Source organism: Photinus pyralis, unplaced genomic scaffold, assembly GCF_008802855.1.
Source record: "Photinus pyralis isolate 1611_PpyrPB1 unplaced genomic scaffold, Ppyr1.3 Ppyr1.4_LG4, whole genome shotgun sequence".
In the NCBI taxonomy this organism is placed as follows: Eukaryota; Metazoa; Arthropoda; class Insecta; order Coleoptera; family Lampyridae; genus Photinus; species Photinus pyralis.
In genome coordinates, this window is record NW_022170511.1 from 50,251,556 (window position 1) to 50,279,061 (window position 27,506).

At 38.1% G+C, this 27,506-nt stretch overlaps 2 protein-coding genes across 2 annotated transcripts in view; one reads left to right on the plus strand and one right to left on the minus strand.

The window, feature by feature from the left end:
* Positions 1 to 20,405, plus strand: part of LOC116168821 — a 41,506-nt gene extending 21,101 nt beyond the window's left edge. The window contains exons 2-4 of the mRNA XM_031484810.1: positions 55 to 422; positions 12,702 to 14,198; positions 20,090 to 20,405. Of these exons, the coding sequence (XP_031340670.1) occupies positions 55 to 422; positions 12,702 to 14,198; positions 20,090 to 20,210 (1,986 nt within the window). The 3' untranslated portion in view covers positions 20,211 to 20,405. The remainder of the gene's footprint in view (positions 1 to 54; positions 423 to 12,701; positions 14,199 to 20,089) is intronic.
* On the minus strand, positions 6,168 to 7,693 carry LOC116168823 (plancitoxin-1). Its single transcript, XM_031484811.1, has 6 exons — positions 7,441 to 7,693; positions 7,217 to 7,391; positions 6,930 to 7,167; positions 6,576 to 6,879; positions 6,389 to 6,527; positions 6,168 to 6,333 (listed from the first exon to the last, which is right to left on the minus strand). Exons 1-6 carry the CDS (start codon positions 7,527 to 7,529, stop codon positions 6,229 to 6,231), a joined length of 1,050 nt encoding a protein of 349 aa, XP_031340671.1. The 5' UTR covers positions 7,530 to 7,693; the 3' UTR covers positions 6,168 to 6,228.
* Positions 20,406 to 27,506: the final 7,101 nt, after the last annotated feature.

Genomic DNA, 27,506 nt, shown 5'->3' on the forward strand with positions numbered 1-27,506 from the left:
GCGTAAAAATTCGCCACAATATTTCATTGAGTAATATTTCCTCTTGCGTTTCAGATACTGCCGGTGTTTGTCGCATTTTTGGAATTGAACGCCCTCGAAAATGACAAACCCGCGCCGACCATCGCACGGACGGAGATACGGGTGGCGAAGAACTTGAACCCGGACGACACGCAAACCCTGAACGTAATGACGAGGGATGGCAGTGTGGCGCAGCTGATAGTGAAAAGACGGGACGGTAAATCAAAATTGGGCTCTTCGCGAAATGCGAAACCCTCGCAGACCAAGGAAGAGGGAAACGTCTACGCGAATTGGAGTAACGGTCAACCTGTCTTCTTGCAACCCCATGGTATGCGTTTGGAAAACTTGGCCGTGGTGAAGAATGCTAGTGACGATAAGCCAGGAAGTATCATTAGCAGCAACAGGTGAGATTTAGCATGTATTGCGGAACTATTTCAATCAGATTGAATATTAATTATGTAATGGGGAGTACAATGGTATCGCCTGGACGATTTAGTGCAGAAAGTTTACTGCTTTTTTTGTGGGTCTGCACAGTATCACAGTATAAACAGTTGACTCTTCTTCGTCTACCATATGGTGGAGCTTTTTCCTGGCGGAAAATACCTTCTCAATTATTTTAATGTTTTATTCTTAAGCGTGAGATTTCTATTCGATTATGTATGCGGCTATCATTTCTCATACGCTCACACCTGCAGATTTATTGCTAGAATGTGTGGGTATATGACTACTCGCAGCCTACATAGCTTCTGATTTGATTAGAGGAAACTGTATGGTTTTGGTCTCATTTCAAAGTTTCTGACGCAAATTTGAGGTTATTTTTTAATTATTTGTATCACTCGATCTAATGTCTGTAATTTGAAATATTGACTAGGCGGATTCACTGATTTTCTTTATTGACACTAAGTATACGTCAAGATATTTTATACAATAAGCCAATAAGAGAAAATTAAAACTGATAAAAAGATATTAAGGGTTCTAGAAATTAATAGATTATGAGGGAACGAGATAGTAGAAACAGCCGCAGCCGAGCGGACTGTAAAATGGATCTAAAAAAGCGACAGGGTATCAGTGACCCTACGGATCATTGGATTCAGCCCATTTTCAATACGCTTGTTACATGGAGCACATAGGTCAACTGTGCAAAGTTTAAACCGAATCGGTCCCAAGCGTTTGGCCGTTATCGTGTTCACGGACTATCGACTCCGCTATAAAGCTTGAATTGCTTAATAACCCCTTTCCCAGCTCCACAAGGTTGCTTGATTTCTGTTCTGAAATTTTTCTTTAGACGAACTCTTCTCCTTCCTAACCCTTTACATTTTTTCAAGAGCGCCAAACAGAAAACCGAAACGGAACAGAAATTCCACCAATACCCACATCGGTACTCTCCGCCGCGTTTCTCCAATCGCATTCTCTATTCTTATCTGTAAACTGTGCTGTTCAGAAAAGACCCCATCTGCAAACAGGGCGGCTCGCGTCTGTTCTTACCGCAACAACTTTCCAAACTCATCTGGCTGTCGTCATTAAATCTACTAGAGATTACCATTGACATGGCATTAGCGGCCGTAATTCAACTCAAATAAAATTTTAAGAAAATTAAACCCGTAGCGGGCTCCCGTTACATCATTTAGCAGTTATTAAATCCAGTTTCATAAAAATGGGCCTGTTCTCCAATTTTAGGAATGTAAAACTCTTTTCTTTTACAAATCACTCTTACGGAAAATCTTGACGGTCATCTTTTAGTCCGGCTATGGTTGGAAAAATTGAATATTTGACGTTTGATAACGCCACTCATAAAATCATTGATATTGCTGTGTAAAAAACGCCTGGTAGACGTTATTTCGGTTTAAACACCTAAAATAATGACGGGATTGGAATTTTTCCAATATATCAAGAGTAGTAAATCAGGGGGTTATTTACGGTTAAGCACACAATTGGGTTATTTCATTTGAATTTATATTTCTGTGTGATATTTTTCCTTTTAGAATTGTGTATTGGTTATTTAGATGTGTGTATTTAATTGTAAAAAATAAAATTACGTGTTAAAATGTAGGACCATCTGGTTAAGTTTGTGCACGTTATGTCTTGTTGTTTTGCGATAAGGAGTCTACCCGGACGCGTTGTTTTATTGCTGTTAGAAGATATAGCGGATTATGCAGGTGTTTAGCAATGTGCATATTAGTTCTGTCGAATCTGGCGTTATCAAGGCTAATTATGATTGTCGCTTTATTTGTAAAAACCAGAAGGAGTTTTATTTTATTTTGCAAGTGGTGTTTCGTTAAATACTGCTAGTCGAAGGCTGCTAGAGAGCTGGTTTTGCGACGGTCGGAAAGGTTTTTGTACACTATTTTTATTCGAGCATTTCACTCTATTTGATTGATTGTTTGTTGTACAGAAGAAAGTTAATTAAAGTCGTTACAAATTTGTGAGAAGTTTCAACGCGTGTTGTCCGTATGCGGAAATAGTTAGTCAAGTTGCAGCAGATTTCGTGCAACGTAAATTCTTCAGTTGAGGTTCTCTTGTTGTTTAACAATCATGAGTGACTCAGTGGTAGAAAGTTGGGCTACACAGCCGGGAGGTCGGGTGTTCGACCCTGAATTGAGGTGAATTTTTCATTTGTGGCAGAGATGCGAATTTCCTTAGTTCAGGTCCGAGTATTCTGCCGGCTACTCCGAATTAGGTTTTCCTGCAGTTTTCCTAATTCGTAGGGTAAATACCGGAGTAGTATACGACAACTTAAGACCTTCTTCACGGGCACCTCTAAAAAGCATTATGCGGATCACTCTATAATTGGACAAAAGTTCAGAATCTGTCGGCGCTTGTTTGTGGAGTTAAGTGCGCCTTGTTTATCGCAAACCGTTGAACGACCAGATTATTAGGAATATTAAAAGAGAAAAAATACTGTAAGTATCAGATTTTCTTTTTTTTTTGTCGACTGCCTGCGTGCGGGGTAATTTGTCCAAACAAGCTTTGCAGGATCTGCTCTTTCTTTCATAAATTTTGTTTAATGTTCTATTCATGTGTTTCGGAATCAATGTTTGTCATTGTCAATCAATTAATTGTGTGTTTAATCGAACCCAATGTCCGACCCGGATAGAGTTTTCATGTCCGATTTTTATTTCTCGTGGGCAAGATTTGTGTCAGACAGTCTATGTAGTCAATCCTTTGGAATTTTCAGAAGTTGACTGAGGCTACCGTTTCTCCCAAATTATTCATTTAAGTCAATATTGGGATTTTTCTTTGTGGCAAATGCCGGATGCGTACGAGGAGAGATAATAAAAAAATCAATTCAAATTTCAATTTTGTTTTTCTTGAGCTAGCTGAACAGGCATTTTGTGGGTGGTGTTGACCGCATCCATTGCACACAGTATTATTTACGCCCCAACGTGGAGCCATAGCATTATTTACTTGTGCGCCCAACGTGGGGCCACTGCACTATCTATCATAGGTCTACCCATTTAGTCCTGTTCGTTCTTAATTCGACACCTGTTTTTCGTTAATTGACTTTAGTTATTTTAATCAAATTTGGAGTTATTGAAATATCAAGTAATCGCAACCCCATTTCCATAATATCACATTGAAAACTAACTCAGAAAAATACAATGTAACTATAAACCAAATAATGTGCTCAATTGACAATGTTCCTATTTGGCAGAACGTTTTCCTTTTCCGCTCTTCATCCGTAAATATATTAACGCACACAACAAGACCATGCCAGGGACAGGAAATGTTAATGAGAAGGCCCCTACTCGCATTGCTAAGATTCTGAGAACTGCAATCCGCACGAGACGAGTAGGCAAGAGATACAGCGAAAGATTGAACTGCATTAGGTATACCTACTCCACGGAGACAGAATGACCCACTCGCACACACAAACATCGAGCCCCCCCCCCCTCTCGTATAGGTAACGCACAAGAACTGCAGCGCCCCACGAGCCAGAAAGTAACAGATACAGCGAACAATCAAACTGTATTAGGGACTTCCCTCACGGAATACTTAATTAAACAAAATAATGGCATAATCATCTGTACAGGATAACAAACACGATTCATCTAACGGTACTCAGGCATGGAGTACGCCATGATTCAGATATCGTAGTTTATGCAAAATCAGCAAAATGTAAATAATATCAAATTGTGGCAAGAAATTCAATGATTAAATAGCTAGTACAAGAAAGAATTAAATGGTTACTACCTGTAAATACACCTTGAAAACACCACCACCAAAATAATTAAGAATAAAAAAACCGGGAACGCGTGATGCCTTCCGTCGACCTCGTCGCCATCTTCTTCATTTTCCCCTAGCGTCGTTACCAAAATCCCCTAGTATTCGGCATCTGCGCAAAACGGTCGATTGGTTATACAGAGCATATCATATTTTTGTTTCAGATGTAAAGGTGTGTTGGATTGGGTGCATTATCACAATACAATGCCAATGTTCAGCTGAGTCGATATTAATTTTGCCCAATTTATCAAGTAGGTTTTCTTGCGGGCGTCAATTAGTTGTCGTTAAATTTCCAGCTGTATGTCGTTGTATACAAAAAGTTACTTCACAAGGCGCTGTCTAATCACGTTATTCAACTTTGCGAAACTTGCTTTTAACTAGACGTTACTGTTAGCGATGATCCGAAAAAAATATTTATCACGATGTTTTAATGGCAATTTATTTAGTCGCGGTTTGGTTTCAAACGCGGTCCTATTGCTCGGAATTGGCTATTTGAGTAGGTTTTTATGACTCCAAAATGAAGGGCCTTACACAAAATTATACTTGCAGGTAACTCACACTTTGTCACCAACCTGAGGATAATTATCCCGAAAATGCATACGTTGTATCGCTTTTATTTTCAGACATATTTTCGTTCACGTCCACCATGAAGCGGTGTAAATCTATGTTGAACAAAATACAAATTCAAAACTAAATTTTTGAAAGGGCAAAGCGGCCACTTGTTACAAATTCGTGGAATGGAATCTGTTATATGCCTTTGATGGTTTCTTCGACTTGTTCTTGGTGATAAACCTTCGCGTCAGGAATATATGCGAATGAAATAGTTCTTATTTTTTAAATACTCCGTTGGAAGAAAATACACATTAGTAAATGGGTAGGAGGCAGTACTTGAAACACGTAATTGGAAAACACGTTCGGTTACAGTTCATTAACAATTCACTAGTTTGATTGGACATGCACATTTAAAACGTTTCAGCCACGATAACATTCGTGTTAAGTTCATAATTTGAAACAAGGCACAAACGCACAATGTTTATTAACTAATGTAAATGACTGATGACTCGTATCTCAAATGAAAGTAATGCGGAGATATTGAGATTACTCAATAAGCTTTTTCTAAGAGACATGCAAAGAAAAAATTTATCAAATCTTTTTAAAAAATCAAAAATAAATAGGTTTAAGAAAGATATTAATAGACAAAATCAAAAAATTGCTTTTTGACGTTTGTCTGAAATTTCATTAACTTAAGCAAGAGTGCAAGAGTAAGAGCTAAGTCGGAATTTTGGGGGTGATTGTCATCAGTGGTCATTTAAGTGGAACCTTTTTTTAAAATTCCAAATCGGTCTCCGTTCCCTTACGGATTGGGGCAGAAATCTAAATGCACATACAGAGTGAAAATTTTGTCTGGAATAGGTACTGCATATAGCTTCAAAACAACATTTTTTTAAAGAAACTTTTTATGGTTTCCAAAATTATAAATAATTAGCTACCATTCTATGTACTTTGAATTTGTGGTCAGTGGCGTACCCTTGCATGGTCAAAATTTTCTTTAATTTGATTATGTAGTATAATTACTTTTTTATGCTGTTATACCAAAAAAGGTGGACTCTTGTAATGAAAACTAGCTCTGTTACCATTAAAAAGAATAAGCCCCCTATACCATGCAAAAGTACGCCATTGACCACAAATTGAAAGTACTTAGATTGGAAGCAACCTATTTATATTTTTGGATATCATAAAAAGCTTCTTTTTATAGATATATTGAGTGTATTAAAGTATTAACACTTAACTTAACAAAACTGGAAACGATTTTTTTGACAAATTGGACAACCGAGTTGTTAATTTAGATCTGATGAAATAATAAAGTTATAGTGTGTGAGGTGCATATCAGAACGTAACCCTTAGCGATAGTGTAGTGAACCACAGAAACAGATAAACATCATTTATTATTATATGTACTACTAAACAATATTAATATACTCATGCAGCTTAGGTAGAGCAAGGTTCTAATTGGGCTATGATTTCTTGATAAGCTTTTGCAACTTTAGCCTCACTGAAGCATACGGTTCCTCCGCCTCTTTGCCTTTGCGCGGTCTACAAATGAGAACCCATTAGCATCTTATTCAGTTTTACCCGCTATACTACTAACCACTCGGTTTATGTCTCCAATACAAACCCAAAACGCGTTCTCCTTGCTTGTGGACGCAACCGCCCACTTTGAATGGTCTACAGAGGCTTTGAAAGACACATTTGCCGCAGCAATTTTCAGAGATTCTACATTGTTGACTCTACAAAAAAACACTGATGTGTTGTTAGCTTGATTTCCACATACTTACTTAAAGTGTATTTCACATTCCGAAGGTATTTTTCCCGGACTGTTCAGCCAGGTTTCCGCGAATAGATCGTAGCCGATTACCGGCGCGACCCAATCTAGGTATAACTCCTTCGCGAACTTGGGCCCTTTGGCGAACGACGTGAATTCGGTACCTCCCAGTGAACGCAACGTTTGCAAGTGGTACCATGGCGGACTTTTGTTGGAGTTGTTCTCAAGAACGTTGGCGATCTTCGGAAACATCCATTTCAAAGTGTCGGGCATGTTGTGCGCGAACATGTTGGGCAAATTGTACAGCAGTTGCGTACCTGCCAAAATGAAAGTTTAAGCTACGATTCTAAATGGAGCGGTTACGTGCCGACCAAATCCAGATTTTCAACACCAAGCGATATGCATAAGAAGCTTTGACCGTAGGTCATTCCGTTGGCTGGATAGACGTAGTGGTGAGCGTCAAGAGATGGAAACCGTGGTACTGAATGTACCAACCAAATGCCACCATTGTTGTTCCCTAGCAGAACTCCTTTAGTGTGGCCTTTATTGAAATTTACTGAGCCATCTGGATTTTCGTCATTGTAGAGAATATACACGTTGTTTTTCTGCAAGATCATCGAGAGTCAATCAGTTAACAAACCATGCAGCGTTTACTTCCGTAAATAAGGGTTTTAAGGTGAGCCCTACGATTGAATTGGCGTCTCCTATTGAGATGGATGATAGTTTCCAATCACTTATATCATTAGACGTAATGTAAGTATATGCGACGCCTTCGGAAATTAATCGATTCGGGTGGTGATCTTCCTTGGGTAATTTATATAACACGTACCTTGAAAAATTGAAAGTTTAGTCATAAGGGAATTATGTAGGTACTTTACCAATCAACTGGATTGTTGTTGTGATCCATACATTGTAGGGCATACGATCTACAATACAATAAGACGAAAATCACAAATACAGCATACATAACTGACGAACAACAGACACTGTGTTGATAATATGTCAACGATAAATTACTAACAGATAAATATAACCTTGAGTTTATCACTCATTGCTGTAAAGGTCATCAATCTGTAACTACTTCTGTGTTTGCTAGGTATAGACTCGTAACAAGATCAATTAGTTACTACCTTTGTAAATATATTCGTGGGACTGTACCCAAACGTAACTTTTTCATACAACTTTATTGTTAATGTTTAAATCATTTACACGTGAGACAATAAAAAAAAGCTTATCGACAGTAGTAAAAGTACGTCCCTATTGCTCTTGGTATGAAACCTATTTTTTTTATTACATGGGTGTAAAAAAGGGACACCACCGCCATAATCCTCTTTGAATTTTAATTTTGTAGCCAAGGTACCGGCATTATGTATCGTTTGTGCTCAAAAAGGTTGTTCAGTATTTTGGAAACTACTAAAGTTAGGGATTTTTCCGCTTACAAGAACACAACAATACTTTTTAACGAACATAAAAAATAGCATAAGCGTCCTCTTCGCGTTCCCTGGGTAACGCTGGTTGTGTGTGGAGTGGGGGGGGGGAGGGGGTTGAAAGAGGAATGTTTTGCGCCCTATAACTGTACTGGAAATTGGCTAATGGAATTAACTCTAACAAAACACCCTCTAACTAGATACTTATAATCTTTAGTTGTAATAGAATGAATTGTAATCAGTAATAAATTTCACGTTAATTCAAATTAATTCACGTTACTTCAAATTAATTCAAAGGTACACCAAAAATTCAAAGTTGTTTCCCCTTAGTGAAAAACAACCCACACGGAAACTACCACAAGCACAGTGCAGATCCTCTACAGAAACCTAATTGTCTAAGGGTGTAGAGAGTTATAGTCTAAGTGCCAGCGACAGACAACCCGTATGCAAATTAAATCCGAAATTTTGCTCAGTGAGTCTCTTATACCTACCACCCATGAGATGGGGGTGAGGGGTGCTATAATTTCATCACTTCAGTTTCCTCTGTATTTCTCCTGCAGTTTTTGGAATATTAGCTCAAATTTGGAATATAAGTTACGCCGAAGTGGTTACATCATTTGGTCATGTCAAGTAGTAAGAATGTAGGTATAGGGGTCATGTTTCATTTTCTACCCCTTTTTTTCGGTCAACCGCTGGTAAATTGTAAAATGAAAAATTAATTTTCTGGTTTGTTGAGAAACTTTTTGATCTTTTGTAATTTTTTTGTATCTGCGACCGTTATTGAGCAAAAAAATAAAAATCAATTTTATGCTAAATAAAAGTAAAATTTTGAAAATGGTCCAGTAAGCTCTGGTGCTATTTGAATGAGTCTTATTTTATTAGTTTGGCCAGTTCGCATATGAAACTGGATCTTGTGATTGCATATGTTTATAAATTAAAGGTTTAAATTGCAAAGTGTACGGTGAAATTGTAACACCCTGTTAATTGGTAAGGAAACGTTTGCGCCCATATGTTTATATGAACTTTTAGTCATAAAATAAGTCACAGAATTGCTTCCTTCCGTATGTAAATACATCATGTTTAGGTACACCCTGTATATGAGCATTTCTTTTTCCCGTCGATGCTATTGTATCCTTTCTAATCTATTTTTTTCTTATGGTTCTCATTAACTTAGTCCGATTGTACTATTTACAAGGACAATATGATCTCTCCTTCAGGTATAAACTGTCGAATATTCGAATAAAGAGAATGAGAACCATAAGAAAACCAGTATAAATTGTACACAACTGCAGATAAAGCGCATTTTTTTAAACCGAAATAGCTTTTGTTTTGACATCACCAATGGATATATTTCTTGCAGACGTCTCAATCGCCCTTTGTGAGTACCCTCTTCCGACAATCCGTTCTTGAGGTACAAGGAGGGAATATGCCCGATCACGATAAGAGGTCGAGGAGGAGGGCTATGCTTGGTAGAAATTAATTCCTTTCGTTGAGATCTTTCATTAGAGTACCAGAGTACGTTTTACTTTGAAAAACAGCATCTCAGGAAATAATTCGTGGGGGAGGGGCCCTTTTAGACAGCGAAATTTGATGGCCGTCTGGCATACCTTCAAGGTATAGGCTACCTACTGCAAAAAATTCCAGGACTCTAGGACCATTCACTTAGAAGTAGTTCAAAACGGTAGAAGTGGGTCCGGACGGAAGGACGGACGGACAAAACGCAAACAATTGCACATTTTTTTTAATTCTTAAAAAATGCGCTAAAAATAGGTTAGAAGGAAGGAATGCAATAGTACTATATCGAAGGGAAAAAGATGCCCCCTATAAACGTCAATCTTGATTTAATCCAATCTAATCTTTATTTAATAATGGAACGTTTTTGTTTAAATAATCGCGTTGTTTATGTTAATTATTTTATTGTAAAGCTGAATATTACGTGTAAACAGATTAAGTTTAATCATTTATAAATAATGGCGTATTATTTTAAAGTTTATCTCCGGTCATTGCGATAAGAATTTCTTATCGGTACGTAAAGATTATTAAGTTTGAAGATAAGTAGGTTTCGCCGATAAAAAATCACAGGTCGATGACGCATGAATTTGGGTACAGAAGTAGGAGAAACAGAACTGAAAGAGGGAAGAATGTGTTAAATAGCAGAGAAAGACGTGAATCGGTGTTATTTTTTGGTGGTTGCCGTCTTTTGTTCGGTGGGCGTTTTTAGAGTATGGCAGTTTGTCGCAATCGAGTTTGTTTTTGAAAGACAATTAATCTTGTTTAATTGAGATTTAAGAGATTTGATGAATGCGTCGCTGTAAAAGTGAACGATAACTCGAGTCGATCAGAAACGTTTGTTTACGCTTACGAAAACGTTAGTCGGAGTGTTGTGCCTTTGGTGCGTTTATCGTTTATGTGCCTTTAAGGGTTTAAGGTCTTCAAGTTTTTCCACCATCAAAGAGCCAATATAACATCTATAATTCAAACAAATCCAGTGTCATATAAATCGAGTGCAGTCAAAGAAATGAAGTTTCGAAGTATCATCGGTTGCTGTTTGTGTGTTTGTGCGTCTGTTTGAAGAGAATCGCACTTATGACCGAATTTTAGGAATTATTAACACTTTTAGGTAATTAAGATTTCTTTTAATTAACTTGTTTAATCGACCAATTGCGCGTGGTATTGTCCGCTGGCCCTGTGCGGCATTGCTTATTTCAGCTTTATTATTGCTTGATTTATGTTGAATAAATTGGGTTCATCTGTAAATGATTAGATTTGTGTTTAGTCGAGCCCAAATTACAACCTAGATAAGAGTTATCATGCCAAATTCTCTGTTGGCTCTCTGACTGTTCCTCTCGATAGCATTTCAAATTCCTCTTTAGCTTGTCACAATTTCCTCATCAGCCGCCCTCAATTTCCTCAAATGGTAAAAAATTTACAAAATTTAGAATTGTTAAAAACATACATACATCTGAAAGGTGAATCTGATTTGAAGGCAAATGAGGACGAGAAAAAGTTACGTAACCAATAGGTTACTTCATATTCGTGATAAATCTATGGCCATACTCCTGTTTATCCGTTGACGACGTAAACGAAATGAATAAGTCAGGGAAGCAGGAGTTTCATCATCATAATATGATGTCCTGTTTGTACCTACCAGAAGATATTATCAAGTATTATTAATAATTTAGTTGTGCAGTGGATCCGTTTTCTAGTACAGAAACGTTTAGTTCCTATTATCGCAGTCATTCAAAAATGAAATAGCAGTGACAAATAACTGCTATTATTTTAACATTAGCAGTTCAAATGTTACAGTTGAAATTTCATAGAACTGAAAACAGTTACTTAATCTTGATTTACTACGATAAAAAATGCAAAATGATATCACGGTCTATATATCTGTTAGACAACCGTCTTTTTTGTTTAAGTGGGTTGATGCAACGAACACTAATATTATTATATAAGACGATAAAGGGATATTGAGTGAAAGATGTTCACGAGATTGTTAGTTTTCCTTTATCGTCGTGTATAATACAAAACTTTATTTTATAGCAGAAGTCATATAAATCATTGTAAAGCTTCTGATAATTCTGAATTTAACTTAGAACTCAAAAATAGCAAGCTAAGGTTCTGCTGTCGTTGTCGTTTCCATAGAAACAGTATTGTAATGTGTCCTAAATGTCATTTTATGTCGTGCTCGCGTTGTAGCGTAAACAACGGCATTACATCATCTTTGAGATTGGTCCAGTAAAATTTTTCCACAGTTTTGTTAACTTCCAATTGTCCACCGGCCGTCCCATCATGCAGCTACTTCAGTAGGTACTTCTGTAATCTTCTTTCTAAGAACCAAGAGCTGTTTTATTTCCTCGCGATCATCTTCGTTTCGTAGGGTCCGCGTGGGGAAGCCATAATTGTCCTTGGAAGCGAAGTTGGGTACCTATAAAACATATGCGTTATGTTTAAAAAACGCGAATTCTAGTAGTGATCCTAATACACAAGGGATAATTTAAGGTTCAGAAACTATTACGATAAATACGAACAATACAGGAAGTTCTAAACTTGTGACCCGGAAACTAGAAGAATGTCATTTTGTGCGCCCGCAATTTATTCCACAACACTTTTGATTGTTGGAGTTCTATAAGACACCCTGCGATAAGTTACAGGTGGCAGACCTAAGTGAGCTGGTGGCTCAACGCGAAACGCGAAATCTTATAACCAAGTCATATTAAAATTCTTTTCTAACCACTTGAATCGTTAATCTGCCACTACATCGCTTTCGGTGCCAAAATCTTCACAATTCCTGGTCGCCTACTACACAAAAACACTTACAAATCGCGAGTACCGGAGTTTCATCTCAGTACGGTTCCAAAACTGGTACTACCGCGTGTCAGACTACTATTGTCTAAAATCATAACAATTGGGAAATATAAAATCTCAAAAACTAAATGCAGATCGAATCAAAGAAATGGGTTAACGGGTTCCCGTTACAACAGATAAAATTAAGCCCGATTCTCAATTCAAAACCGTTTCTTTTTCTGAAATGTTTCCCTGAACGACTTATGGAAATGGTTGTTTTTTGTTAGATTTTACTTAGTTAATCGCGTTGGTAGACGACACGACGTAAGAATTATTATAAGATGCAAATTCAATTAAATATACGTCCTTGTTCTTATAGTTATAATCAGTATTAATTGACTCTAACGCACAGTTCTTTGTTTTAGACTGCCGTTTATACCAAAACCAGTCAACGTACGGTCCCGTGACGTATTTGTGAAGCCACCTAATGATAAGACAAAGAAAGCGCGCTCTATTTTTGAAATTGATTCCTACGGCATTCCTGTGGTTCACGGCGTCCGAGTCCCCGATGACGAAAGTGATGAGAAAGTATGGCGAAATGCTAGAGTGATTAACGGCGAATTGGTCCCTTACGAGAAGGGTTACAAACCACCACCGGCCGTGCCGATTGGCGAATTAGTCTACGCCAGCAAAACACTAAAGGATACCCAAACCGAAAAGGGAATGGGACCGTACACCACGGAGGACAATTATCAAGAATCGGACGATGGTAGTGCATCATTTGGGCCGTTCAGTGTGAAGGATAATAAGGAATTTGAGAAAGTCGGCAACTCCGGGTTAATCAAGTTTAGTAGCAGCGAGGGATTAGGTCCTTACACCGTGGCAGATAACTCGAAGAGACTGATCGATTACATAAAGGAAATTAACGCAAAAGAAGCTAAACGAGATTATTTCACAAGAAGGAAGTTGCGATCGTACGACTCCGCAGAGTATCAGCCACAGCTTCAGAGACGTATGCTCGAATACGCCGGCTCGCCTTCATACCCAAATTCGGTACTTTACAGTTCACCCAACACTAAATTGAGTCACGTTAACTTCAACGAAGGTGTGCGTACACCAATTTTACAATACGCCCATCCGGAACTCGGTGTACAACCGGCCAAAGCAAGTAGGGATGAGGAAGAAACAGCTGAAGATAATGACATTGCCCGATCTCCCTTTCTTAAGGGCGAGAGTTTCGAATCTGGTGGAAGGTACTCACAGTCGCCATACTATACTTCCAATATCAACAGCATTGATTATTACAAAAATTATCCTTACAACGGATACTATCTCAAACCCAAAGTCCAGCAACCGTTTTGGATGCGACTAACCGAAAGTATTAAGGATAACGTGCAGAACGGTTTCGAAAGGATGCAACAACTGACTCGTCCTGTCTTTGATCCGATTGTGGAGGCGACGCACAAAATCACCCACAACCTAGGCCTATCCCATTCTCCCTTACGCGCCCACGACAAAGTCGGGGTTATTACACCAATGGGCGGCTCCATTATCCTCCCAGCGTTAGGTCTTGTCGCCGGTGGTGCGGCCTTAGGCTTAGGCGCGGCGGCTGTCGGGCGATTTTTACAACCGGAAATGAGAGCGTTAGGCTATCCCAACGATATCCTGGTTATAATGGAAGAGCACAACAATCAAGGTGAACAGAGTTCGAGGTTGAAGAGGAGTTTGGACGCGTTCGACGAACAGTACTTGCAAGACGTCACGAATGGCAAAGTGAATGGCAAAGATTTGGAACAGTTGACATCGCCTCATCTATGGGCGGATACTCCGTGCTCGAAAAAACTTTTCTGCGAAGTTATGGTTAGGCAAAATGCTGACGACGTGCTTGTGATGGAGAAAAGAATGGACTCGCTGCTCTCTATGTAAGTAAAATATTTCTAGTATTTAATTATAGCACTTTGATTGAAGATGCCCCCCTCCTCTTCCAACTCATTTTCTCTCAAGCTACTGAGCCGCGCGGCTAAAAATCGAAAATTTTAAAGCAGTTTTAGGGTAATTAATGATCTATTATTTTAATTCCATAAATCTATATTCCGGAGAAACATTTGCCAAAGTGAAGTTGCCCTTGAAAAATTAGTTTGATACCAATGCACCTGTTCTGAATTGAATGTACCTCAATGTACCAAAACTCGATTTCATTGTATACCTACCGTTTTTGGGAAAACCGATCCGAAAAATCATTTACGCGAGCACTAGATAGTATTAACGGGTGCATTATGTTGCATTTGATTTTCCCTCAGGAATACGTAAACTTCTGGACGATTGGAGTCAATGTCATTTTTACGTAGTGCTTTTCAATGAGCTTTTATTTTCTAATGTGTTTTTGGCGTCTAGATAGCGGGCGTATGGATAGGATTACATTCGTTTTAACAGGGATGTAACTTTACATTTCTGAATAAGTTCGAGATGGGTTGAAAAAACAGCACTAACCAATAGAAAATTTAGACACTGAGATTTTTAAATTAATCCGCCGTTGTTTGCGTTCAAAATTATTTTTCGAGGGTTAGAAGCATTCGCGTTTTGAGATTCGACATGACAAGTAAGGTGCTCTAGAAGATTTTCGCGTGTTAATCGTTCGTGTGGCCCAATATTGTTTCCCTCGTATCAAAAGCGACCGATTTAAGGTCCCGTTTCCAAAAACATTGAACCGTGTTGATCGGGAATCATAAGTACACCAATTTACAGAAGTTTCTAAGCTCGTGGATAAAGTTAGGGCGTTATATGAGGTGGAAGCACGCAAAATTATTACCTATGGATAATTTAATAAAAGCCTCACCTTTGGTGTTATACAGTTGCTTAAATTTCAAGGCAGAATTAAACTTAAACCCATCACATTTCGGAAGGAATGTTATTACATTTACTTAAAATACGTATACAGCGTCGAAACGAGACTTTCCCTTTTTTGTAAAAGATCAATAGGGTTATCTGTGAAATTTATGACTGTATTCACTAAATTAGGTGCTAATTAATAAGTTGCAAACAGGAACGAAAGTTTCCTGGTAACAAGATAACAAAACCCCAACGTTTCGCTATATTCAAAATTTTCCCCGGCGTCTACAAATTCCAAGAAGATTTTATGCTTAAAAATTTGGTAAAAGTAGTTTGATTTGGAAAGGTTTAATCAAGTTAATCTTAAGGAGAGAGTGAGCTGGATTGGGTTTGTTGTTATCAATATATATTTACATGAATATCACGTTGGAATTGTTATTATTTCGCAACTAGGAAATTGCAATCACAATAAAAATCCAAAAATTTGAGTAAGGGAAAGGGGCCGTTTCACAGTCAGTTTTTTTCAATCAGTGATTTAATTTCATTTCGTGGTAGCCGGGAATTTTGTTGATGGAATTCAATGTCAAAGTTAAGGCGCGTCAAAGAACGAACCAAGATTTTCATCCCCATGAAATAAGAAAGCATATTTCAATGTTCAATATATCTCCAAACTGCCAATGTACCTCGTTCAGAATTAAATGTATCTCATTGTACCAAAATTCGACATTGTTCGCTACCATTTTTGGAATTTAGAATTTAACCTTAATGTCTCAGGTATAATAGAAAATAATTTGGATACAATTCGGTACAAAGAATTCAGAACCAACATTTTTCTCAAAAGTAAATGACACACGGCGCCATTGTCTACAACTCACCTTCGTCCTATCCCTTATTATGCAAATCTGCAGATACTGAGCTACAGTTTTTCGCACTCGATCCTGTGTTTGGTGGCAGTTTGAAAATATTACAGACTTCGATATGGAAAACCGTACATGTAAATACTCTCAAGAGAAACTTGCAGAAAGCATAAGCAGTTGTTTTAACTTGCTTTATTTGGTAAAACAAATTAAAAAAACTACAATGCGGCATTTGGTGAGTGCCGACAGAAGGGACTACTTCTTGTCGTTAAAGTTAAAAACTTCGCTCTCGCTTCAATTTTCCGCTTACCTCTAAACCGCATGTGGATTCACATAAATTAAGCCTATCTTTTCATTATAACTATCATCGGCCAGCTCAAGTCGATTTAAAAGAAGCACAAATCCTTTCCCATTTGTGAATGGTAACATTCCGAAGTCTCTTACAGAAAGTACATGAAATGCAGTGTTAATTGTCCGGACCTCCTCCAGTCCAAAAGGTATCTGAAGCTCCTGGATACGGTAACCTTAGACTACAGTGGTATTTCGAGATGAATGCCGCTAAGTATCTTTTATCACTTCGGTATCTACCTGTGCAAGGACGAAATAACTTACACTAAAAAAAGGCAGATTCGTACACAAAGAATTGAAATCGCTAATCAACCTAAACGAGTTTAAACAACAAAATGAAAAACAATAACTGGTCAATCTCAAACAAATCAAAATAGGAATAACAATTACATTTGACATCAAATAAAACCAAATTCAAGAATCTCTTTACCCTGAACAGCTGAAGTCGACATAATGTACATACAATAAGTAATTTCAATTAAAACTGAGTATAGATGTTACCTTTTCAAAATGGGCAATGGCACAAATCAAGTTAGAACAAATTGAACTGAATTCAAAGGACGAACCTGCATGAAATCAACAAAAAGCAAACTCGGCAAAACTAATGCAACAGACCATTTCTTCCTTTTCTAAATTATTACATTGTTGAACAGTAATGGCATTGTTTCGTGGTATAGACACAGAGTTGTATATAAGTAAATAGAGAGGCAGTACATACGACCTGCGCGTGGAAAAATAACTCCAACTACAGTGGCCGACTTTTAATGGCGGAGCCGTTGGGACTCATGCGCAGTGCGTGAAAGGGAATCAGCACGATTTTTGGGTGCATTCAGTTACATAATCACAAAACAAAACAGCAATAACTTTTCAGATGCTTCAGAATTCAGATTCATTTGTAAATAAACAGACGCTTTGGAGCAATAATTTATGCATGCCCATTACATTATACTCTACCGCCATTTCAATGTTTAGTAGGCGACGATCTGTACATAAATAAATGATATTTTAAAATGCTCCTAGAAAAGTGCAAGAAAAGATCAAATATATGGGTGGAAGGAAAACTCTTCGCAAGCAATTGTTGAAACTTAGTTTTCGATACAAGAAGTGTCGGGACAAACGTAGGTTGGTAATGGAAAGAAGTGACATTGTAGTATGGCATCTCGTTATTTAAGAAGATTAAAAGAAAATGAACAACCTGAATGTGACAAGAAACCCGTTATATACTTGGACGAAACCTATATTCACCCATCGTACGGAGTAAGTAAATGCTAACAATCAGATGAAGTATCGGAAGTTTATAATAGGGCTGGTCAGAGGTACATCGTAGTATGCTGGTAGTCGTTCTGGTTTTGTAGAGGATGTCGCACAGTAAATCGGGGGATTATTACGATGATATGAATCATACCAACTTTATGCAGTGGTTAGAGAAGCAGCTTATACCAAATTTACCAGCAAACTCAGGCACCTTATCAGTGTTCAAATAAATAAGCCACCAACAATGAATAATCGTAAGGAAGTGATACGTTCTTGGTTAGAAGCAATTAACATTCCTACGACAAATGAATTTATTGACAATGTACAATTTATTGTGAACACCGGCAGTTCCGATGATGATTAGTGGTCAAGTGACGATAATGAATGAAAAAAGTTAAAAGGTTGTGTGTTAATTTAGTCAATGTGAGTGTTATTAATTTCAATGTGATTGTTTCAATAACTGTCCATATTTACACAGCAGAAGTGCATCAGAATTGTAAATTGTGTTGAACATAAACATCTAACAATCTTAAATGTGTTTACGTTTTGTAGAAATAAAATTATTAATTTTACTGTTTCCCCTTGAAGTAATGCAACTCATATCGCGTGGCCCACATTTATATTTAGTAGAGTCAAATTTTGCATGAGAATGTACAGTCTAAATTTCCAACGTCCTCGGACACGCCCTGTCAGGAACCTTCTGAGCGTGGTGCCACTGTACATACCCTCTGCCGATGCTCCATTTTTGAGATATTTGAGTTATTGGCATTTGCAGTTTGTCGACTTTGTGGCTACCCGTATTCAAACTGTGTTTTCGGCATTGCACACCTGAAATTTTGTCCCGCACCAAAATAAAATTTCAACTTATTTTATTCTTTCATTGCTTATTTTTATACTCACTGAGTGCATAAATAGATCTTTAAACTCGATCGCACGACAAATATACCATTTCCTTTATACCAGAATCTCAAAAAATCTTTTCTCGATTCTGATGTTGTAAGCCCCTTACCAGGTTTTATTGTAGTCTACTGTATTAAGTTCTTAACGATTGTAATGTTTCTTATTTATTCAAGACCACACATTGAATTTCTTTTCAAGTTTTGTTGCAATGAAAAACCATATTATTCTCAAGCCGAACCTGCTTTAAGGATCATTTAATTTGAAGCCGGTTCTGTTGTCGATTACTGCGCACACTCACCAACGGCCTGCGCAAGGTTCAATTGGAGTCAATTTTTCGCTACAAGACTGTCTCTCTATTTACTTATATACAACTCTGTGGGTATAGAATGCTTTCTAGAGGTGTCTCTATATACGCCAACGGTACTTGTCGTTTGAAATTTGAAATCAGACATCTCAGTGATGATTTTAGTGACTTATTTTTCGAGGGGAAAAGAAAATAAACATATCGTTTAGGGATTTATTTGAAATATTTTCGGTTTCCTTGTGCCATCTGGTCAAAGTTATAAAATGTTTAAAATAAATTAGCAGAATAAATGAAATGAAGAATGATATACAGGGTGTTTACTTTATACCTATTCAAAATTTTCAAGTTTAAATAGTGTATTTTAATTTGCATTTTAATTTATTTTGTATTTTGTACTTATTATTTACATGACAAATTTGAGTAATGAATGTCTTAAATTGACGAAAACTGGTAATAAGAATGTAATGCATTTGGTAGGCATTTTAATGCTCTACAGCTCTACTTCTATCCTGGTTTTACTTTTCGGTAATTGGAAAATAAAATTAGCAAAGTAAATTAATTTTTGTATTAAAGTAGTGGAATTGTAGGTGACTTCTTCGGAAATGATTGAAAAATAATTGCCGGAGAAATTTATCGCAAATGTGGAAGGCCAACCCTTAATGAATACAATTGTCAATTATTCGCTCTACTTCGAAATCATTATCGTAAAAAGATTCTTCCACTTGAATGACAAGTTAGTATTTTTTAGTGGATGTCACACATAACACCCGTATAGAGATGAATGAGTACCTATCTTGCTTTCTCCAACCTAAATGTTTGCTAAAATTAATGAAGCAAAAAAATACTTTCAATACTTACGCATCGATTAATCAGATAATTTCTCGCTAATCTACCGCATGGGATATTGTTGTGTAACCAACTTATTTCTCTTGTACGAATTTCCGGTATACGCGAAAGCCATTTTCGACAAAGCATCAGGTGACGTTACAATCCCATTCGGAGATCATGAATGAATTCTAACGATTCATTCGAAAATCTTCGGTGGCACTTTGTAACAAATTGGCCTTCCCACGGTGTACCGGACAACAATTAATTGCCCTATTTTACGGAAGGCACGAAAGTGTAATGACTGCGTGCGATGAGGCTTCTCTAATTAAAAAAAGGAACTGTAAAAACGGCACTTAATGGTTAATCTGTGTCTGGGTCAAAGTGAAAGTAACCACTTTCAGCTTGAGGCAGGCGGCATTCTTGTGCATCCATAATGTGAAGTACCTATTGTAACAGTTCTTGGTATCTAATGCATTTTTATTGTTTTTTTTAGAGTGCACCCCAGCATCGTCCAAAGCGTGTCCTACCATTTAGAAGACGTTATGAGCGCTGTCAAGAATAGAAACTGTAATAAATTCGTTTGTAATAGGAGGATACCATTACCATTATCGTAATTAATTGATATTAGTATTCTACTTAATTTTAACTTTTACTTAACCCGTTACATTTTAAAGTTTCAATTTATTACTACAATCACAGTAGTATACTTTTACAAAGTAACCTAATGTAAGTTCGAAATTTATTTATTAACGGATTTAGTTTATTGTTTTGATGCCAAAATACCTATTTAAATTAATTTATTAAGTAAGTTCATGTGTACATAATTTTATCTTTCTAGTATTGTGTATTGTTAACTATGTGTATACTTATACACTGTTGCTGTTAATACGTGTTTGTAAGCATTTAGTTTTTGTACAAATAGATAGTAAATGAGTTCATTTTTCATTTCCTTTTGCTTGATGGTAAGTGTTTATTCTCTGCTCCCAGTAAAATTATGGCATTGACGAACGCACGAAGCCAAGCTTTCTCAACCCCTTTATGGTGATGGGATTAGAATAATAAGTTAATAAATTAAACAAATATAGCAAACGAGCCCCTGGGTATGGATATAGCATGCGCAAAACCAAATTTTAAACCTGATGTTATTTTTGCTTTTATTTAAAGTGTATACCTATGTATGAAATTTCATTTAATTGCTTCCATAAATAAGAAAGTTGGCACTGTACATCCTACACAAAACCAAATTTGGAAAATGTCGCTACATTTGCTTTTATTCCAAGTGGCTATGTATCAAATTTCATTTGAATGCCTCCATAAATAAGAAAGTTGGCACTGCGCATGCGCAAAACCAAATTTTGAAACTAGTGTTAAATTTTCTTTTATTCCAAGTGGCTGTGTATCAAATTTCATTTAAATCTCCATAAATAAGAAAGTTGGCACTGCGCATGTGCAAAACCAAATTTTGAAACTGGCGTTAAATTAGTGGTTATGTATCAAATTTGATTTAAATCCCTTCATAAATAAAAAAATTTGCAATTCGGTCTGTAAATGGTCGAGATGCGCAAAGGGCACTGTGAATGCTGATCGATTAAGCTCAACTTTTGGAATTGTGTTTTATATGGCTAAAGCTATGCTCATATCGAATTTCATGCAATTCGATTCATAACTAATGGAGGTCGAAAGGGCCTACTTTATTTTTTGGGCTACATTGCCAATTCACGAACTCCGATCTACAAATTTGATAAAGAATCCACTTGCGAAATTTTATCGTAATCGGTTCATTCGTTTATGAGTTATCGTGCTAACGGACGGACGGACAGACACCGCAAAATTATAAATTCGCTAGGAGCTCGTTAATAATACGTCAGTGGTATGGTGAAGATCATGGCATTTACTAGTAATAGTGCTTCATTTGTAATCTCCACGAAATTTGGTGCCTGGGTCTTTTTCAACAAAAAATAATGAATCTATAGTTATTTTTGAAAGTTTGACCACTCTAACTTAAATTTTTGGATGGATAGCAAAAATTGGTCAGAATTTAGCAAACCGAATTTACGCGTAAAAGTGGGAGCAGTTTTTTTCGTATTATGCGTTTTTATGTGTGCATTTGATATGAAATCATTTTTTCAAATGTGTTAGAATAATTTTACGATGTTTTCGTTGTGGAGCCAAGAATTGCCGTTAAATGTTTTTACGCATTTTTGTGGATATTAAAAAGTGCCATTGTTTGCGTTTTGTCCGTCCGGACCCACTTTTGCAAATTTTAACTACTTTTTAGGGGAATTGCCCTAGAGCCCTGGATTTTTTGCAATAAGTAGCTGGACCAGAGGGCATTTACATTTTTTTGTCTTCAGGGGGTGCTCCCCATGAATTCTTTCCCAGTTGTAGTTTCTGAAAGTAAAACCTGCCTAACTTTTACATGCGACGACCAATTTATCCCAAATTTTGCGTAATCATGCCTCTAGAACTGATAAATAAAACTTTTGAAATTGGTGAGGGGGGGGGGGTTAGTTACATATACGTTCTGCCCTTCATTCTAAGAATAAATTGGCTATAATCTCCCTTCACGACTCCTTATCGAAATCACCTCCAGATCTAGTCTCGTAAATGAGCGCTATTGAGTTTGAGTACATTTCTTCTTTAAAAAACCCCACTTTTCGCGAAAACTGAAAAAACTAATTTTTTTAGAAATGTCAGCAATGACTCCTATTAAAAGCGAATCGATTTTTTACGACAAACATGTCAAAAGTGCGTTTTGCGCATGTGCACAACTAACTCTCATATTGGTGGTGCGATCGTTCTGAAATGTTGATGCCACTTCTTTCTAATTAATCGCTTATGTCAGACATATTCGTAGGGGGGTAGAATAATATAAATATCTTGAAAATGTGCCAGAAGAGGGAGCTCACAAACGGAAAATGATAGATGTCGACGAGACAAGAGTGAATATCTCGAAAAGGAAGTGTTGGAAAGGATATTTACACAGGGAAAATGATAGGCGCATTCGTCGGTGGGATTAAAACTACAATTGTGAATATCTAGAAAACGGAGTGTCAGAAAAGGACATTTTTTAATGTTGAAGTATACACTATGGCTCTGATTTGAAAAGATTCTCTCCTTTTGTGACTTGGAGGTTGTTGAAACAGCACTGGCAGTTCGGAAGATGACTGAAAAATTGATGGGGATGCTGGAGATTTTGTTGTTAGTCCCGGCTGGCCGCGTTACCGACAGTATCCGCATATGCTTGTTGTGGTGAGTGGACTGCCTTATACGCTAATCCACCTGTCAATCAGTGCTCTAGCGATAGTGCTAGTCTGTTGGTCTCGCAAAGGGTGACCTCAAGCCATCTGGTAACCTTACCCCGCTGACAGGGTTCGCAGGAACGCGCCCAGCGGTTGAACTCAGGGGCGCCGGAAGAAAATGCGCTAGGGAGGGGCCCTTACATTTTTGGAATAGAAAATGTTACCTAACTATTTTAAATTAGTAAATAAGTACATATTAGACACAAAACAAAACAAGAATAAAAGTAACAAGTTACAGTAGTTTACCGAAAAAAAATGACATTAATAGCACTATATTATAAAATTTGCTGTGGTTAGCACAGATGCCACCCGCACACCGGCGCATGCGCGTTCTACCTTCTTTTGGGACTAACAATATTTGTACCAAATTTGGTTCCAATCGGTTCAGCCGGTTAGGCGTTAATGAGAGTTTAACACACTTGCGCATGCGCTATTCTCCCCGAAAGCTTTTCAGCTTTTCCTTTTATATCTAAGAATCTGTGTACCAAATTTGGTTACAATAACAGTACACTACAGACAGACCGACAACATCAAAATTTTGTTGGAATCGAAATCCTGGTGCTTCGAAAGGTGTATTTCCGTAAAAAAGTGGGGGAAGGGGCATTTTTTACCCCAATGCAATACCTCCTTTACTAACGTGCGGGTGATAAAAATTACAGTGCGTAAGGCAAATTCGAGGGCAAATTGTAACATTAAACTGTTTCTAAATAATTTTTCTACTCAAAACTATAACAAATTACCAACCATAATGTTATTGATTACAATGTTGAATAGTAGAATAAAACAATTTAATTATTTCGAAAGAATAAAAATTCCTCTTACGTGATGGTTTTGTACGTCTGCCTGTCCGTCTGTTCCTCGTCTTAACTCGAGAACGAAAAGACACAGAGATGTCAAACTTTCGCCAATCCATTTCTACGAGTTCAAGGATCAGTGCTATTGAATATGAGCCGGATTAAAAGTCTGATTTCCCAATACGAGCTGAGTAACAAAAAATTCCCCCACTGAATCGTATGTGATTCTTCGTATATTTGTAACATCTAGTGCCACCATTGTAACCCTTAAGGGGTGTTTCTCTCGGTATTGGTAGCAAAAGGTGTTATTGAGTAGGGATTTCAATTAATGAACGCTTGGGAATGCTAGGGAGTACCTGGGCTATATTGAAGTAACTTCCAAAACGTTTACAGTGGTATTACAACATCAACATAAAGAAATTTTCTGGGTAGAAAGAGTAAAACGCAGGGACCAATTACAAATTACAATATCAATGAAAACTAATAAACTTTGGGACTTACCATGTCGGTTCTGTTCACCAACCCAATCACTACTGACTAATTTTTTCTAGCTCACGAGGTGCCTCAACCTTTTTACCGCCTGATAAGCAATTTCCTATATCGACACCTCTTGGCTAATTCTACTTGTGCTACATTCAATTTTGCATTTTTCCCTTGTTACGAAATTTATTTTTATAAATGTCTTTATAGGCCCTGCGTTATATATTCATCACTTGATGTGCATCTATTCCATAACAAGGTAAAAACGTGGTCACTCGAGACCGACGGAAGCGCATTTTCGCCGCACAGAATCAGTAATAGCTCGGGAAGAAAGAGACTAATCCAAAAAATCTTTTGTCGTTCTGGTCTCGAGGCTGTGCTACACCGTATAAGAAAGAAACTACAAGGAAAAGCTTATAGTGGAGGACTAGTAATGGTAAAAACGGACAAAGCGCGGACAATAGCGTTCATTTTACTTTTGGAAAATGCGCTAAAAAGCGCCGAACCGAAATATGTAAGTGACATGACAGTATTGTCATTGACGTTTTTCCAAAACAAACAGCTAACTTGCGGTCTTCGGTAAATTTAATCTCTGTAGTCTATACTCTATACAATAGGGCAACTTTATGGACATTGAGGTAACTCAATAAGGTTATAAAAGGTTTACCTACTTTTGCTTTGTCACCGAACAGCGATGGGACAGAAAAAGGTGGCTGTGTTCTGGTTTTATTGTGAGCTTTCATCATTTTCTGAAATGGATTAAGTGATTTCTCAAATCCCAGGGAGGGGCCCGGGCCCCTCCTTGCCCTTTAGTAGCGGCGCCCATGGGCTGAACTCCTCACATATGCCTGAGCATATGCCTGACCAGACAAACTTCGACGCAACTAGTCCCACCGTTGCTTGACTTGAAGTATCGTAGACTGTAACGTCGTCAATAATCAGCAGCTGTAGGACAGGCTAGAGTTTTCCTGAACATGCAGGAGTTCCTGGTAGTCAGCTTGAAGGCGGCGGACAGAGTGTTGCCGACATTGAGATTGTGTCCACTCGTGAGAGAGCGTCTGCTACTACATTATCTTCGCTATTGACATGTACTAGCCCGGTGTTAAACTGAATACAGCTTAAGTGGCGGGCTGTCTGGGCTATGCCCTGTCGGAGCTTTGAGACGTTGAAAAGATCAGAAGTTTATGGTCCGTAAAGATCGTGAAAGTTCTCTCTTCGAGGATTCTCTGCAAGTAAATTGCCAGGAGTTCACGGTTGCAAGTAGTGTAACGCCTTTCCGTGTCAGATAATTTCCTGGAGAAAAAATCCTTGTCCTTGTTGTCAAAGAGCTTGCCGAGATGTTGCTGGTGTTGCTCGTAGTCGAGTGATGCAACAATAATGCCGTCCAAGTAGGCCCTAGCGAAAGGAGGGTCGCAGAGCAAATGGTCCATCGCTCGTTGCAGGGACTGAGCTGCCTTGCGTTGGCCCATAGACGCTTTGGTGAATTCGGTTTGGGGATAAAGACAATTTTTATCTACCTCCATTGTTTAGTTATGTATCTGAACGTGATACAGCCAGCCCGCATATATTCTCATTAGGTAGATCACAATAACATCCAGTCTCCATTGCAGGAGGTTTGGTATTATGCCGTCCAATCGCTCAGTCATTCTCCGTGGGAATGAAGGGGGATATCTCCGACCAGTCGGGGTATGGCGCTATGGTGGCTCTAGAAAAATGGGCGTCACTCAGTACCTCGGCTGTCTCTGAGAGGTTGTCAGTGTAGCAACCATCTCGTCTGAGGCTAGCTGGGTTGTAATATGAACTTTTCGTTAGAATTTAATTTAGGCGGGATGCAGAGGAGGTGGATTACTATAGAGCTGCAAACACTTTTCCATGTCTCTCTCTGACGTCTCCTAATATCCTTCTGATATATATTTAGGTTTACCTTATAGGCTTTCCAATCGGTTATAGTTTTGCTCTTCTTTGCCTTATTGAACAGTTTGTCCAACTAAATTTTCTGCTTTTCGAGCGCCTTACACCCCCAGGGATGGCTATACGACGCCTTGGCAGTCCTCAGAGGACATGCCTGTTCAAATGACTCCACAATGATAATAAAATCTACCTTGTCCTGTAAGTCCGCAGGACCCGAGAGCCGTCCCCCCAAAGGGGTGCTCTCTAAGTTTTTCCCCAATGAGTTCGTTATGCGGTCATATATGTACACTGAGATCAATCACAATCGGGATTCGGGTAGTTACGAACGTGGGTTCCTAGGCCTAGATTGAGAATCTCTAGATTAGTACTTGTTTATACATATTCGAGTAATGATTTACCCCTAGGGTTGACGTTAGTGCTCCCCCATGTAGTAAGGTGAACATTTCGGTCACACTTTTTATTATACCATGGGTCACACCTTACAATGAGGTGTTTATTGTTTTTCTCACAGGGTTCTATCAGTTCTGCCATCTTATTACTGGGAGGTAGGTTGGCAGAATCTCTCGGGAGATATACTGATGCTATTAGTACTTGAGCTTTACCCTGTATGTCACAGCTTAACTGTATAGTCGTGATATCACGGCCACACATGTGTGGCAGCAGAAGACTTTTAAGGTGGCTAAGAACATAAATACATGTTCAAGGTTTTTCTTTCCTTGTATCAAAGAACATGGGTCCCTACGACCAGAAATACTTGATGTAACAACCCAGCAGGGTTCTTGAATGACAGTAATGTCCTGATTTACAGTAAGGCGTAACAGTATGGTAAGGTAACAGCAGAGCAGCCACTGTACAGTGTTGCAGGTATATTTGTATAAAATTCTCTTTCATGCTTATGTATGCAGATAATAGTTGCCTATTGTTTATCCGGCGTTGCTAGAATTGCCCCAATGTTCGCAAACTCCTCCCAGTTCAAAATCGGCCCGGGTGAGTTGCTGACGCTGGATCAAACACTACTCACAGGTTGCTTTGGCTTTGGCAGTTGAGTGGTGATGCTTCCGTACCTTGTTGGTGTTGTCCCTGTAGCAGCTGCTGGTGTTGTGGTGGTTGTACTGACGTACTCCCAATCTCAGGTTCGGCAGGGTTACTATTGTGTTTGAAAGAACTTGTATATTAAAAAATAAATAAATACTCGTAACTATTACTTCATTTTCAGCAGGCGAGTACATAATCTTCTTACATTGTAAAGCAGGTGCGGCATATATAAGCACGGAGTTACATATAGTGAATAGAGGAGCAGTACATAGGACCTGGGCGTGGAAAAATAACCTCAAATACAGTTGCCACATGCTTATATTATTTGCACGGCCGGGCCGTTGTGACACATTCGCGGTGCGTGAAAGGCGAATCAGCTGGTTTGCTT

What these genes read in the sequence shown, in the direction of transcription:
- LOC116168823 (XM_031484811.1), bottom strand. Translation starts at nt 7,529, where the DNA reads ATGTATGCTGTATTTGTGATTTTCGTCTTATTGTATTGTAGATCGTAT. An exon ending in AACAACAATCCAGTTGATTG is followed by an intron (nt 7,392 to 7,440) that starts GTAAAGTACCTA and finishes CAATTTTTCAAG; the next exon opens with GTACGTGTTATATAAATTAC. An exon ending in TAAAACCCTTATTTACGGAA is followed by an intron (nt 7,168 to 7,216) that starts GTAAACGCTGCA and finishes ATGATCTTGCAG; the next exon opens with AAAAACAACGTGTATATTCT.